Source organism: Rutidosis leptorrhynchoides, chromosome 7 (assembly GCF_046630445.1).
Source record: "Rutidosis leptorrhynchoides isolate AG116_Rl617_1_P2 chromosome 7, CSIRO_AGI_Rlap_v1, whole genome shotgun sequence".
Lineage (NCBI taxonomy): Eukaryota > Viridiplantae > Streptophyta > Magnoliopsida > Asterales > Asteraceae > Rutidosis > Rutidosis leptorrhynchoides.
Window position 1 is genome coordinate 77388441 of NC_092339.1, and position 14715 is coordinate 77403155.

The 14715-nt window shown below is 35.0% G+C and overlaps 1 protein-coding gene across 1 annotated transcript; it reads left to right on the plus strand.

Moving 5' to 3' along the window:
- The first annotated feature begins 8779 nt into the window (after positions 1-8779).
- Positions 8780-14056, plus strand: LOC139859361 (uncharacterized). Its single transcript, XM_071848151.1, has 3 exons — positions 8780-9094; positions 9760-10775; positions 12796-14056. The coding sequence occupies exons 2-3, from the start codon at positions 9769-9771 to the stop codon at positions 14054-14056; spliced, it is 2268 nt and encodes a 755-aa protein (XP_071704252.1). The 5' UTR covers positions 8780-9094; positions 9760-9768.
- Positions 14057-14715: the final 659 nt, after the last annotated feature.

Below are 14715 nucleotides of genomic sequence, written 5' to 3' on the forward strand. Positions count from 1 at the left end.
TTCATTACTTTCGATGTCCTTGTCTCTTGTGCTATCCTTAGCACATTGTTAAGAAATTGTTTTAGGGAAATTGTGTTGAAATTCGAGGTTGACCGCGTGTCCTGACCTCATGTAGTGCTATTAGAATGGAACTATGACTTAGTGAAATATAATGGCGTCAGGCCAACGTGATTATATTACGTTAATTCATAAAGAAGTCCCAATATTGTGACATGAGGAATAGAAAGCGAGTCAAAGAAAATTTGTACACCACTCATTCGGAAATTCTAACGTTATTACATGAGTAAGGAAGATACTCATTATTTTATTTGTTGATATGCGAGAGACTCATCTTAACCGAACTACCTACCCCATGTTTTATCATTTATAACTCGCTTGTTAGTGACAGCTTCGCACGTGAATAGTTTTGACCCAAGGACTTGTGTTCTGATAAAAGTCAAGACATTATTTAACTCATTGGTTTTCATGACCTCGTAGCATTTATTGAAGAGATGTCGCAAGACGATTCAAGTCCATCACCCGAGCTTTAACGATCTTACTTCAACTCGTAACCTCTGTGATGTGGATACCCTGCTTTTCATTAAAAAATTTACACATTTGTGTAATTGGGCGGTTCTCACGAGATTTATGGGCGAATAGAAGTAATGAAATACTTTGTCATGTATACTATTTATAAAATCATATATGTACGTATGAATTCAAATGGACAAATTTACCCTTACCTATTTTGGCTAGTATACACTAATTTATACCTTCAAAATTATTTTAAAACCACTCTTATTGAGTTGTCTAGTTAACTCAAATTGATTTACGTAAAATGGTACACGTTGTACATACTTCTAAATTTACTAAGAGCTTCGTTCCATTTATGGGGTTACATTAGACGTTTAAAGCTTTTTCAAAACTTCTTTGATTGATTACATTAGAATTTTCGCATTACTCTACAGAGTGTTTGGATCACATTTCTTCTCATCCTCCGTTTAAGGATGAAAATTTACCATTAAGTCCATTGATAGAAATTCTTACACCAGTTTGGATGCCGGTTTTATAAAATTTGTTGGAAAGTCTTTGCGCTCATAGAATTTTCCCTCTTATGGTTGGACATGGCCGAAACGCAGACCGATAAATCAAGTTTCTGGGGTACACTCGATGGTCACCTTATTGTAGAAAAGGCGCTAGGTGGGTTTCTACCCCAACTGTTGTTATAATGGGTATCATGGATATATATTACTCTAGACCGTTTGAGGAGTTTCTACTCTCAATTTTCGCTGTCAACCGCAACACCCTCGTAAACATCAATCCTAGGATTCGATACTTTAGGGTGCACGAAATTATTTTTGGAGATTCATCTCACCTGGAGTCGGCCATTCTTTATAACCCATGATTCGCGTTCTTTTCATCCGCACATAAATTTAAGAATATGGATTAATCCTAGACTTCCTCGCTCATTGTACAAGGAAGTTCACTCTCGTTGAATTATCACACCTTTCATATGTCTTCCTTTCGGAAATATAATGAAAATTTACTTTGGAGTCCATGATCCTCGTTAACTCCTTTGAGAGAATTGCCTTAAATATCTATGCCACCGATGTGACTACTCCATATTTATTTCTTCCTTCATTATTGCAACTTTATTTCATCCGGCCCAGTTCGTCCCCTTGGGGAGCTCCCGTTTTGTTCGTTGAGAAGAAAGATGGTTCATTTCATTTGTGTATTGATTATCGTGAATTGAACGAGCTTACTGTTAAAAACCGTTACCCTCTTCCGAGAATTGATGATCTGTTCGATCAACTTCAAGGTTCTTCCGTTTATTATAAGATTGATCTTCGTTCCGGTTATCACCAATTACGCGCTAAAGAAACTGATATTCTGAAAACTGCTTTCCGCACCCGTTACGGTCACTTTGAATTTCTTGTTATGCCGTTCGGATTGACAAATGCACCTGCTGTGTTTATGGACCTCATGAACCGTGTGTGCAGACCCTATCTGGACATATTCGTTATTGTTTTTATCGACGACATCCTTATTTATTCTAAGAGTGATGAAGAACACGAAGAATATTTGAAGTTGGTGCTTGATTTATTGAGAAAAGAAGAGTTGTACGCTAAGTTCTCTAAGTGTAATTTCTGATTAAGAGAAGTTCAATTCCTTGGATATATTGTTAGTAAACAAGGAATACTAGTTGATCCCGCCAAGATTGAGGCAATTGGAAAGTGGAAAATTCCGAAAACTCCTACTCAGATTCGCCAGTTTCTAGGATTAGCAGGCTATTATAGAAGGTTCATTCAAGATTTTTCACGAGTAGCGAAACCTCTGACTGCTTTGACGCATAAGGGGAAGAAGTACGAGTGGAAGAGTGAACAAGAGTCTGCTTTCCAAACTCTGAAGAAGAAGTTAACTTCTGCACCGATATTATCACTACCTGAGGGTAATGATGATTTTGTTATCTATTGTGATGCTTCGTGTCAAGACTTTGGTTGTGTTTTGATGCAACGAAAGAAAGTTATTGCGTACGCGTCACGTCAGTTGAAGATTCACGAGCAGAATTACGTAACCCATGATTTAGAGTTGAGAGCTATTGTGTTTGCGCTTAAGATTTGCAGACATTATCTATATGGGGTCAAAGGTACATTGTACACTGATCACAAAAGTCTTCAACATATTCTTGATCAGAAACAGTTAAATATGAGGCAACGAAGATGGGTTGAGACGTTAAATGATTATGATTGCGAACTTTTATATCATCCGGGAAAGGCCAATGATGTGGCTGATGCATTAAGTCGTAAAGAAAGGGCTGAACCTCGCAGGTTTAGGGCCTTGAATATGACAATTCAAACAAACCTCTCTAGGCAGATCCTTGAGGCACAATAAGAAGCCTTGAAGGAGGAAAATTTTGTAACGGGAAGGTCCGAGGCTTGAGTAAACAGTTAGAGGTACAAACCGATGGTACTCGGTATTTTGCGGGATGCCTTTGGGTTCCGAAGTTTGGTGATCTACGAAAACTTGTTTTAGATGAGGCTCATAAGTCTAGGTACTCTATTCATCCTGGTTCAGGAAAGATGTATCATGATCTTAAGGAGCTGTATTGGTGGCCTAATTTGAAAGCTGATGTGGCTACGTATGTGGCTAAGTGTTTGACCTGCACTAAGGTTAAAGCTGAACATCAGAAACCGTCTGGACTTTTGGTGCAACCTGAAATTCCCGAGTGGAAGTGGGAAGGTATTAAGATGGACTTTATTACGAAGTTACCGGGAGTTGTGGGTGGTTATGATACCATTTGGGTGATTGTTACCGACTCGCTAAGTCAACTCTTTTCTTGCCAATTAAGGAAACATATTCAATGAAGAAGTTTACTCGTTTGTATTTGAAGGAGATTATTTCGAGACATGGTGTTCCCGTATCGATTATGTTGGACTGAGGCAGTCCTAACAAGGTGCTCTAGGAACTAAATTGGATATGAGCACCGCTTATCATCCACAGACGGATGGTCAGAGTGAAAGGACCATTCAAACGTAGAAAACATGTTAAGAGCGTCTGTTATTGATTTTGGAAATGGGTGGGATAAATATTTGCCGCTGGATGAGTTTTCTTATAACAGCAGTTATCATGCAAGTATTAAAGCCGCACCATTTGAAGCTCTGTATGGTAGAAAGTGTAGGTCTCCTATCTGTTGGAATGAGGTTGGGGATGCTCAACTCACATGACCAGAGATCATTCACGAGACTACCGAGAAGATTGCACAGATTAAGGAAAGATTGAGAACTGCCAGGAGTAGGCAAAAGAGTTATGCTGATAAGAGAAGGAACGATATCGACTTTCAGGTCGGTGATCGTGTTATGTTGAAAGTTTCACCTTGGAAGGGTGTGGTACGTTTTGGTAAAAGGGGAAAGTTGAATCCTCGATTTGTTGGACCTTTTGGGATTATTGAGAGAGTTGGACCAGTGGCTTATCGTTTGAAATTGCCACAAGAACTCAGTGCTATTCGTGACGTTTTTCATGTATCGAATTTAAAGAAGTGTTTGGCCGAGTCCAATGAAACTATTCTTTTTGATGAACTTCATGTTGATAAGCAACTTTATTTTATTGAAGAACCTGTTGAAATTATGGACCGAGAGGTAAAGACTCTTAAGCAGAGTAAAATTCCTATTGTTCGAGTTAGATGGAACACCGGAAGCGGTCCCGAGTTCACTTGGGAGCGTGAAGATCAGATGAAGAAGAAGTACCCGCATTTGTTCCCAAATGCTGAGTCAACCCCTGCACCTGCTTAAATTTCGGGACGAAATTTCCGTAACGGGAAGGTACTGTAACGACCCTACTTTTTCCGTTATCTTTTACCGTTAACTATTTAACGACCGTTAATTGTTATTCGTGCCACGTCATTTCTATGACCTATATTATTATTTTTGTAATAATATATTAATTATTATGTGTTATATGAATATTTGTATTCATATTTTAAATTATACGTTCCTACGAGTCGCGGATTTCTATCCGGCGAATCTTTTCGGTTTTCAAACCAACGGTCGAACTTTTGGAATTTTTAAGTCCTAATTATTTTAAATATGATATTTTGATGTCATATGATTATATATAGTGTTTATATATTTTATTCGTCGCGTACTTATTATCTCTTCGAAAAATCAATCGCGTAGCGGCGTTTTCGCGTTTCGGGTTTCGTTCGGGCGTTCGGGCCACTAGGATTTTGTCATTTATCAAATTGGGCCACTATGGGACCCACCCCATTCAGTTTTTGGCCGAAAATCCCTTAAGGAGGGGAGTATTTTGTCAAACTTGCAAACTAGTGACCATTACTCTAAACTTCACTACTTACTCTCATTTCTAACCTAATCATCTTATTTTTTTTCACCTCCTTCCTCCCTCTCCTCCCATGAACGTCCCCTTTCATCATCATCATCACCATTTCATCATCAAATCAAGGTTAAGAATTAGGGCTTTCAACATAAACGGATTCCTCTCATCGTTCTCTACGCGTCTATATCACTTGATTATTGATTAGGGTATAAACCCTAACCCTAGATTTTTAATTTTTCTTTATTTTTCTGTATTTTGATTATATTTTATTAGTATGATGATTATTAGTTGTTGTAATGTTGATTGTATTCGTAGAATTACTCGATTGCATATTTTTCGGTTTGATAAAATTGGAACAGCAGCTTTTTCGTGTGTTTCTGATATTGTAACTGATGTTTATCATAAAATAAAGTATATAAATGAGTTCCTCTCATCAAGACATTAATTTTAGACTCCGGATTCATGTCGTTTCGATTCCCGGAGCCCTAGTTACGATCAAAGTGGTATTTTGTTAAGATTGAAATGTGATTTTGGTATGAACCAGGTTTGGTCCGACTTTGTGACCATATTTGGTGACTTTAGGGTGTGTTAGTGTGTTACGACTGATGGTGGGGCGAACTTTCATGTTCGGGTCATCTCAATCCGAGCCACGAATCACCCGTTACGTCTAAAACACGTTTTTGATTGAATTGAAGTTCCAAGTAGTGTATTGACTGTATATCACGACTTGTGGGCTGTTCATGGTGTGTTCTTGAGTGTACCAAAGTGTCGGGTGGTTTGCTTAGGCGGAGATATATGTAAGGCTCGTCGAAAACCGACACCCGGGGCTCAAGATACGACCCGATGAACTTTTGATTAAAACTTATGGTTAAATATTAAAACTTATGAGAAAAATAATGATTTTTCATTATTGATTAATTACTTATGATATAAGAAGTAATTATTATTATTTAAGACTTATGATATATATTTATTATATCATTTAATTATGACTTATGATTTAATTAACATTTTAATTAAACTTATGATTAATAATACTTGTATTATTAATGAAAAATACTTATGATAAGTATTAAACTTATATTATGAGATTATTAGTATTATAGGACTTATAATAAGGATTAAATAATTATTTAATTATTATAAGACTTAGTTATTATTTAATTATTAAATACTTATGATTTAATAAGTATAATTAGAAATTTATGATATGATTAATAATTCATTATTAATTAATAATACTTATGATATGATTTAAAATTTATTATTAATTAATAATACTTATATTATGACTAATATTTAATTAATTAATTTAATACTTATGTTATATTAATTATATCATTTAAACTTATCTAAACTTTAATAATTCATTTTTATTTAATTAAACTTATGTTAAGACATAATTATACACTTTTGACTTTAATAAACATTATAACCTATGTTATTATTATAACTTACACTTTTCAAATTAATGTTGACTATGTTTGACCAAGGTTGACTTTTGAGTTGACTTTCGGTTGACTTTGACTTTCAGTTGACTTCTGTTGACTTTCTAAATAAGGAAACTTTCCTAACTTCAAAACTTTCTAAAAATAGAACTTTCTAAATTTGGAAACTTTCCAAAAATAGAAACTTTCCAAAAATAGAAACTTTCCAAAAATAGAAACTTTCCTAAAATAGAAAACTTTCCAAAAATGGAAACCTGCTAAAAATAGAAACTTTCTAAAAATAGAAAGTGTGTGTCCGTATGCTGTTCCAGTCAAACCGATGCTTGCCGAGTGTTATTCTATGTCTACTTGCAACATGTACAATAGCTATCATACTAAGACTTGACCTAAGTTAGTTATTTATATCGGCCTGCTTTATTTATAGGTCGGCGTTGTGATCTTTCTTGATCACTTTACTTTATTTGCTGTTCGCTTGTTTGTGAGATTTCTTCAGTTGCTATTAAGGTGAGTTATAGTCCCATTTTTCTATTTTAAATCTTTTGGGATGAGAATACATGCAATTTATTTATATTTTGGACACAAGTGGAAGTTGGTTTAAATTATTCATTGTGAGTTGAACAAAAATATTCCCTAGTCTGGTAACTGTAATCACTGGTTTCTACTGGTGAACGCGAATCCTATGGATAGATCTATCGGGTTTGACAACCCCATTTCGAGCTAGTCGCGCTAGCAATTTGTTATCGGAATGTTTAGTACTTCGTATTTTGTTGTAGATACACTTGTTCGGTGTATATTATTTATTGTGTTTGGCAAGGGTAAATAAATGGTTAAGTGGTTACCAGGTGGCTCACGGAAAATGGAATAATGTTTTATTATATGTTTTCTAGCATATAATTTGGTGGTTCAAAAAGGAGTTTTTATGTTTTCAAACATAAATTTTTATTGTTTAAATTAAATATTGTTTGCAATATTAAACCTATAATTCACTCAACATTTTTGTTGACAGTTACTCGCATGTTTTATTCTCAGGTTCATGATTGATTGCTTCCGCTGTGCTTAGAGAGTCTGCATATTTATGATGGCAGCTTTTGTTAAACATTAACTTGCATTCTATTTTATTACATTAAAAAGTGGTTGTTTGTTGACTTTATTTTGGTCAACTTTTGGTTAAAGTATTATTGTATAGTTTTTCTAAACTTATACATTTTAGTAGATTTCCTTTATAGGAAATCATTTTTAAATAAAGAATGCAAGGTTGTTTTATTAAATTCATATAGAGTTTCGATCAAGCTGTGGGACCAAGTGACGGAGCCGTTAAGTGTTTTGACAGAGTCGTCACAATCGTCATCTTGGTTTTGTGAAAGATTAACTGCATCGGGGTCTGAAGTACCAAATTCTTCAACATTTTTGGGTTCGACAAGGGTTGACGATCGAGGTGCATACCAAGCAGGATGTTGTTATAAAACCATAAAAGCTTCCTTATACTTGTACTCTTTCGCATAAACATTTTGGTACGATTTACATGCTTGGTCGTAAATATCTTCATCATTATTACCACTTGGCCAGTTGCGTTTAATTTTGGAATAAATACCGTATAATAGTTTGGAATATTTATTGAGATCTCTCCATTTAGAGTCAACTGATCTTGATTATGTTCCTATCCGCATCGATTGATTGTTATTGAATTTCTCGGTACAACTAGCTATGAAAGTTCCATGTCTTTGAGAATTTCCAACTTTGGAATCTTTCGACGTATCAATCCAACACTTGGTCAACCAAGCAATTTCTTTGTTTCACCACGGTGTTCTGAAACAAGTTTTTGAGGTTGCCTTTTGTTTTCCTACAACAAAACACGTATAAATATAAATATACACACTGATCGACACCAAAGCAACTGCTTTAAGCATAATGGTAAGTTTCTTGTGATCACCCCCGAATGTATTGTCCTTTCAAAGCAAACATTATCTGTTAGACTATATTTAGCCCATCTATTTATGTATTGGGCTTTGCCCGTGTCACTACTAAGGTTTCACATGTATTTGTATTTATATACCAGACATTATGTATGCTGGACTTATCAATTTAATAATACAATCACTATTCCCTTTGTAACATGGTATCAGAGCAATTGTGAGCTGAGACCTATACTGCCTCCTCAATTTAAGCTACCCAAAACCCCAGGCAAGCAGCATTATCCTCGCCTACATCTTGTTGCTAATCGGGCGATCAAAAAAAACTTATACCTTGTAAAACCCCACTATCCGGTTACTATCCCCTTATTTTCATGTCAACCAATCGTCATCTCCCTATCACTATCATTAATTTACTATCACTATGTAAGTAATTTCTCTATCTTTCACATGTAAAAAAAAATAAAATATATATATATATATATATATATATATATATATATATATATATATATATATATATATATATATATATATATATATATATATATATATATATATATAAAATAAGAAAAACAACTATCATTCTTGCTGCAACCACCAATTACCCTTATTTAATTATACTTTTATTTATATTTGCATCATCTATAAACATAAACCCATTTTTAATTGATCTTCGCTGTAAACACCTACCGCCGCCGTGAATACCCGCTATCATCGACACCAATATTTCAACGCCTAGGATCATACGGACACCAATATCATGGATGAAATGCAATTACACAATTAGACTTGCAGGATTCTATTTTATAAACCCTAATCGCGAACTCACACTTGGGTTTTTTTTTGGCCCCTTTTACTGGAAAGTTTCGTCACATTGCTTCAGAGCCCCTCAGCCTCCCAATAATCGTGCCATTTGCAAAGGTATAATCTAACTTTGTAAACATAAATGAAATCGTTTGTGTATTTTATTATTTACTGTGTGACTATAATAATGGTGTTGCTATTTGGGAACATATTTTCTGTACTTTTTAAAATAATTTTGTACCATATTTTTATAACCTAATTCTCATATGACATTCTAATGTACTTCAATTTGTTTATATTTCTGATTATATGGTTTGTGTAGAAATTATCTTTGCTGATTTTAATGACTTCTGTATTTGACTTTTAGGGTCTATGTTATAGTATTTTACTTATATCCAAAGATTGTGAGGCAAAATAGTATATGCTTGTTTTTATACATATATATATCTGATTATCGAAAGTTAGTGCATATGATTCTGTAAATCATTTTCTAAGTGTGAAAAACTGATATAAGCTCAATATATGTTCGTCTGTTTAGCTTCATCAAATCAAACAATGAATTCCGTGTCGCCGTTTATAAATATGCTATCTGCAGGTGAAGATTTTGATATGTTTACTTCTATAGCATATTATTATTGTTATTATTATGCATATGCATTTAATTTGAATATTGTATATTGTATATTGTATTTTTTTAGCTCACCGGTTCACTAGTTGTCACTTAGATATGCAATAACCTTATATTTGTTTTACTAATTACTTTAAATTATTATTAGAATTAGATCATATAGATGGAGCAAAAAAAGCAGCTTTTTGGTGGTTCAGTATATGATCGATTGCCTCCCTTATCTGCAAACCATACATGGATAGTGGCTCAGAACCTAGAGGTCGAAGATGGCACCGAAGAACAAATTTTCTACACAGTTGACGGCCAGATTCATTATCGATGTCGAGTCCCCGAGTTGGTGGGGAGACGTATACGAGGGTATTTCCATGGCTGGGTGATTCTCTCCAACAATGTCACATGGTATCTTTGGAACCATGTGACTTGTAACGTCATACATCTTCCCCCTTTAATGTTAGAAGATGGAGATATTGCATCTATTGGACAATGTTGTTTATCATCCCCTCCTTATGATCATGGTTCATTTCTTCTATTAACGAGAACTACAAAACCTAGTTTTCTTATTTGCCGACTAGATGGTGAAAGTAACAAGCTGAGATGGATAGAAATGTCATATGGTGGAATGCTCAAAAAAATCACCAATGATAATGATGATGATAGTTTATTATATTGTCCAGCTTGTTTCAATGGTAAAATATATGCCTTGAAAACCAAGGGCCGTAGGTGTGTCATCCAGGTCGACATTGTGGCTAACCATGGAGAAACAATACAACTGTTTTTACTTGAGAGAACTCCTCGTGTTCCTTGGAATTATAGCTACGGATTCAATTATTATCTAACAGGATCCGGTACAGAGTTATTTTGTATAATTGTAGCTTTACTTGCTCATGAAAAGAAAACGGTTGGTAATGTGTATTTGTTTAAGTTGAAAGAGGAAGATTCTGAGGAGGACGGTATTGAGTGGGAAGAAATTGTAGGCCTGAAAGATGCTGTATTTTTTGTGGATCTTGCTTGTGATAACTCTGTATTTTACAGTCATGCAGAGCGGGGGGGTTATGTATACATACGTGACGAGATGGGAAAAATGATATATTCGTACGACGTTGAAGATAAAACCGTTTACCCATCTTATATGCGTTTTCAAGCAAGTCATTTCTCATTGTGGGAATGCAGGTATTTTCTTTCAGTTTATCTTATTTGTTTTATCATATGTATTTTTTGTAAGACAAAATTACAAAGATAGTATAAACTTGATTTTTTTAACTAAATAGTCCAGAAGTATAGAAGTATGAACTTATTCCACAGATAGTTCAATTTTCTGACGTGTGTTAATCTTCTCTGTTAAGGTCATGACATGTGCCAAGGTATTTTTTTTAAAGTTGTTTTTCTTCATTGTCCTATCTGTTCTTCATAAAAATCAATATCAATACAAACCCTATCTATCTATTTTTCCCCCCCTAAAATCATACGTAGTAATAAAAAAACCACAAACAAATTTTAATCAACAAAAAAACAAAAGCACAGTTCATAATCATAAACCTTAAACTTAATCAAAATAAAAAACAACACAATTAAGTATTAACAACTACGGAGTATAAATAAATACATACATCATCATCATCATCGAACATCGTTTTCATCGAACATCGTCATCCCAAATTGGAATCTCCGAAACGACAATGAAAATACCTTCATTTTCAATTCAAACCTAAAAAATCAATGAATCTTCCAATGAATACACAATCTAAACCTCTTGAATCCTCTATTAGGCCTCACGATACTAGAAATTTCTTACTCCTGTTTGAATGCTCTCTGAAGCAACTACACCCAATTTGTATTTCACTTCGATTTTCAATGAACGGCAGAAAAATGAATTTTGTTGGAGAAATTAAATTGAGAGTGAGTTTCGTTTTTTATTCAGAAGTTTCAATCCCTTGCAGCTATTTGATTGGGGATCATTCATTTATTTGATTTGGGATCATTTATTCTTCACTGTAGCCATTTCTTATGACCAAAAATCTCATAAACCCAAAAAATAATAAATCAAATAACCAAAAGAAAGAAACAAGAGGGGTTTTATTTTGGGGGCTTTTTATGATTTTTACCCTGGTAATTTTGTTGGAGAATTTCATAAACCTATCGAGCCACCTGATTGGAGGCTGCAATTCTGAGAATGAAAATAACCCTCAACACTTACAGGTATCTTTTGTCTGTTTCTCTCTCTCTCTCTCTCTCTCTTTTTTTTTTTTTTTTTTTTTTTTTTTTTTTTTTTTTACGAAGGATGTGTTTGGTTCGATGTTGTGAAGAAAAAGAAGACGTCCAAAAGTGTTTTTATTTTAGGTTTGTGATTTTTGTTTGAATGAATTTGTTAGATTTGTGATTTTGTTGGGTGTTTGAAAAGCTTTTGTAATGTAAGTAGTTGAAACCAGTGTTGTAAAAAACGGAAAAAACGGGGGTGTAGACGGATTTTGGAGTGCCCCGTCCCGTTTATACATAAAACGTTTGAAAAAACGGAAATCGGCCAAAAAACGGTCAAAGGACGGTCAAACACGGTCCGAGACGGAAAAAAACGGGTTTTTCTGATTTTTTTCAAGTTTTTGTTTTTTTTATTTTTTTTTATTTTTTTTTTTAATATTAAACGTTGTGCTATTACTTAGGGTTTCTTTTTTTATGTTTGAAATGTTGAAGTATTTAAACATGTGTGAAATGCTTATGTTTGGAATAATGTAATGTACAATATATATATAATATATAACATTTTTATTTAAAAGTCAACGTTAGTCAACATCCGTCTAGACCTCCGTCTCGACCCCGTCTCGACCCTTTTAGGACCCGACCGTCTCGACCCCGTCTCGCGTCTTTTGCAACCTTGGTTGAAACTAAGAAAAAATGAAAGTAGGTGATGAAGAAGATGAAAGAAACCTATTAAAGAATAATATAAACATCAAATGACAAAAATACCCTTGTGCGTCTAGCACATGTCTGAGTTAACGGAGAAAAATTAAAGCCCGTGACGATTTTGGACTATCCGGGGAATAAGTCCATACTTCTTGACTATTTAGTTGAAAAGATCAAGTTTGGACTATCCGTTTGTTTTTGAGCAAACCACAAGGACTATCCGTGTACTTTTGTCTTTTTATAATGTTAAAAATAGTGGAAGTTGTTGTCTTAGAATCATATGTTGTTTGTATAGGTTAAAATCCGATCACGGAGAGGTCAAGTGCCCACATGATTTTAAAGAAGAAGCTTACAAGGACGGTAAGATAATGGTAAAATCAGTTAAAGATGATGATGATGATGATGATGATGATGATGATGATGATGATGATGCTGGATTTCATACCACATTGGATAAATCACGTCTGAATTCTTTACCGTTTGATATTTTGGAGTTGATCATGGAGCTTTGTGTTGGTGTTGAATACATGCACTTTCGTGCTACATGCAAACGTTGTCATTTAGCAGCGCCTTTGATACAATGGAGCAACAACAAAGCAAGATTGAAAACGTATTCAGTTCTTTCTCCATGGCTAATGGTGGTAAACTCAAATCGAGGAACTGTCACTTTTACAGATCCGATACTTGGCGACAAGTACTTTATGAAAGAACCACAACATTCAATCCATCATGAGATAATATTTTGTTCCAGGTTTGGTTGGTTGCTTTATTATACTTCTCCCCTTGATATTAATGAATCTCTCCTACTTTTTAACCCTTTCACAAATGAGATCCGCAATCTTCCAAGTGATGTTGGTGACGTGGACGAGCCACATTGGACGAGTAGGTTGCCGTATTTAAAACACATATGTTTTTCAGCACCACCTACTTCCCCTGACTGTACCATTGTCGGATTAACATTTATTGAACCTACTATTTACCTTCACCGTGTAGCTGAGGAAGAGACATGGCGTATGGTATGTTTGGATACATATGATGTTGATAGTTTTTCTATTTGTTTTCCAACATTACATGGCAAAGATCTTTATGTCTTGTGTAACAAGGGAGAACTATATGTTATAAAAAATCTACTAGTCCAAGAACAAGAACAAACTTACTTTTTGGATAAAGTTGTAGATGCCGGAAGTCGTTCTGGACAAGATTTTCTAGTCAAGTCTGATCAACATTTGTTACTAGTCACGGTGGCTAACTTTGGAGAATCTGTTGATGTATTCAAGTTGAATGAATACAGGAAGAAATGGGAGAAAATAGATTGTTTAGGTACGAAGATGATTTACATTTGTCGTTCAACATGTCTCTGCATTGAAGCCAAAACACCAGAAATGGAGAATAAGATCTATTTTCCACGTTTGGATTCTAAGAATGGAAATATAGTGTTTTACTCTCTTGAAACACGGAAGTATTACTCGTTCAATGACAAGAACATTCGAGAGAGTTCCTGGATGGGAATCGAGCACTGCGACCCTCATGTGTGGACTGAACCAAGTTGGTTATAGCTAGCTAATTAATGTCTCTAGCATCAGTATGTTCGAAATACCTTTTGTGTCTATTGGTTTTAAGTGGAGTACCTTTTTTTGTAATGCTAAAAAAGTCTATTATTAGTAATGCTTATCAGTTATTTTGTGCTGCTACGGTTGAACATTGTATTTAAGCTCTTCACTTGTGTACTTACTACCTGCATGGCTAATCGCTTTGAATTATTGTCTACTGCCTTTTTAAATTATACTTGTAATATCTTTTGGAGTGGACAAAGAAATAGCTCAATTGGCAGTGGCATGTGCTTCTCTTAATGAGAAGAGGTCAGGAGTTCGACTCCCCTGGGCTGCAACATTGCACTCAATGTTATCCTTGACCTGAAGTATCCACCCATGTCGTCTTTCGCTTAGTGCAGGGGCAACGGGGAGGGGGGATTTTACCGGCCATGCCCTCGGAACTTAGACATTGAGTCATGATTGACCTAGTATGCCACCCAATGGTCTTTCGCTTAGTGCGGGGGCCGGCGGGTATGGCCGGTGAACCCAAGAGGCATTTATTGTACTTATGCGACCCAAAACTTAGAAATTGAGTCATGAATGACCTAGTATGCATGATAACTGACCCGAAGAGACCTATTAGGGGCTGTTGTGACCTACCTAATTGCACCCAATTGTATGAT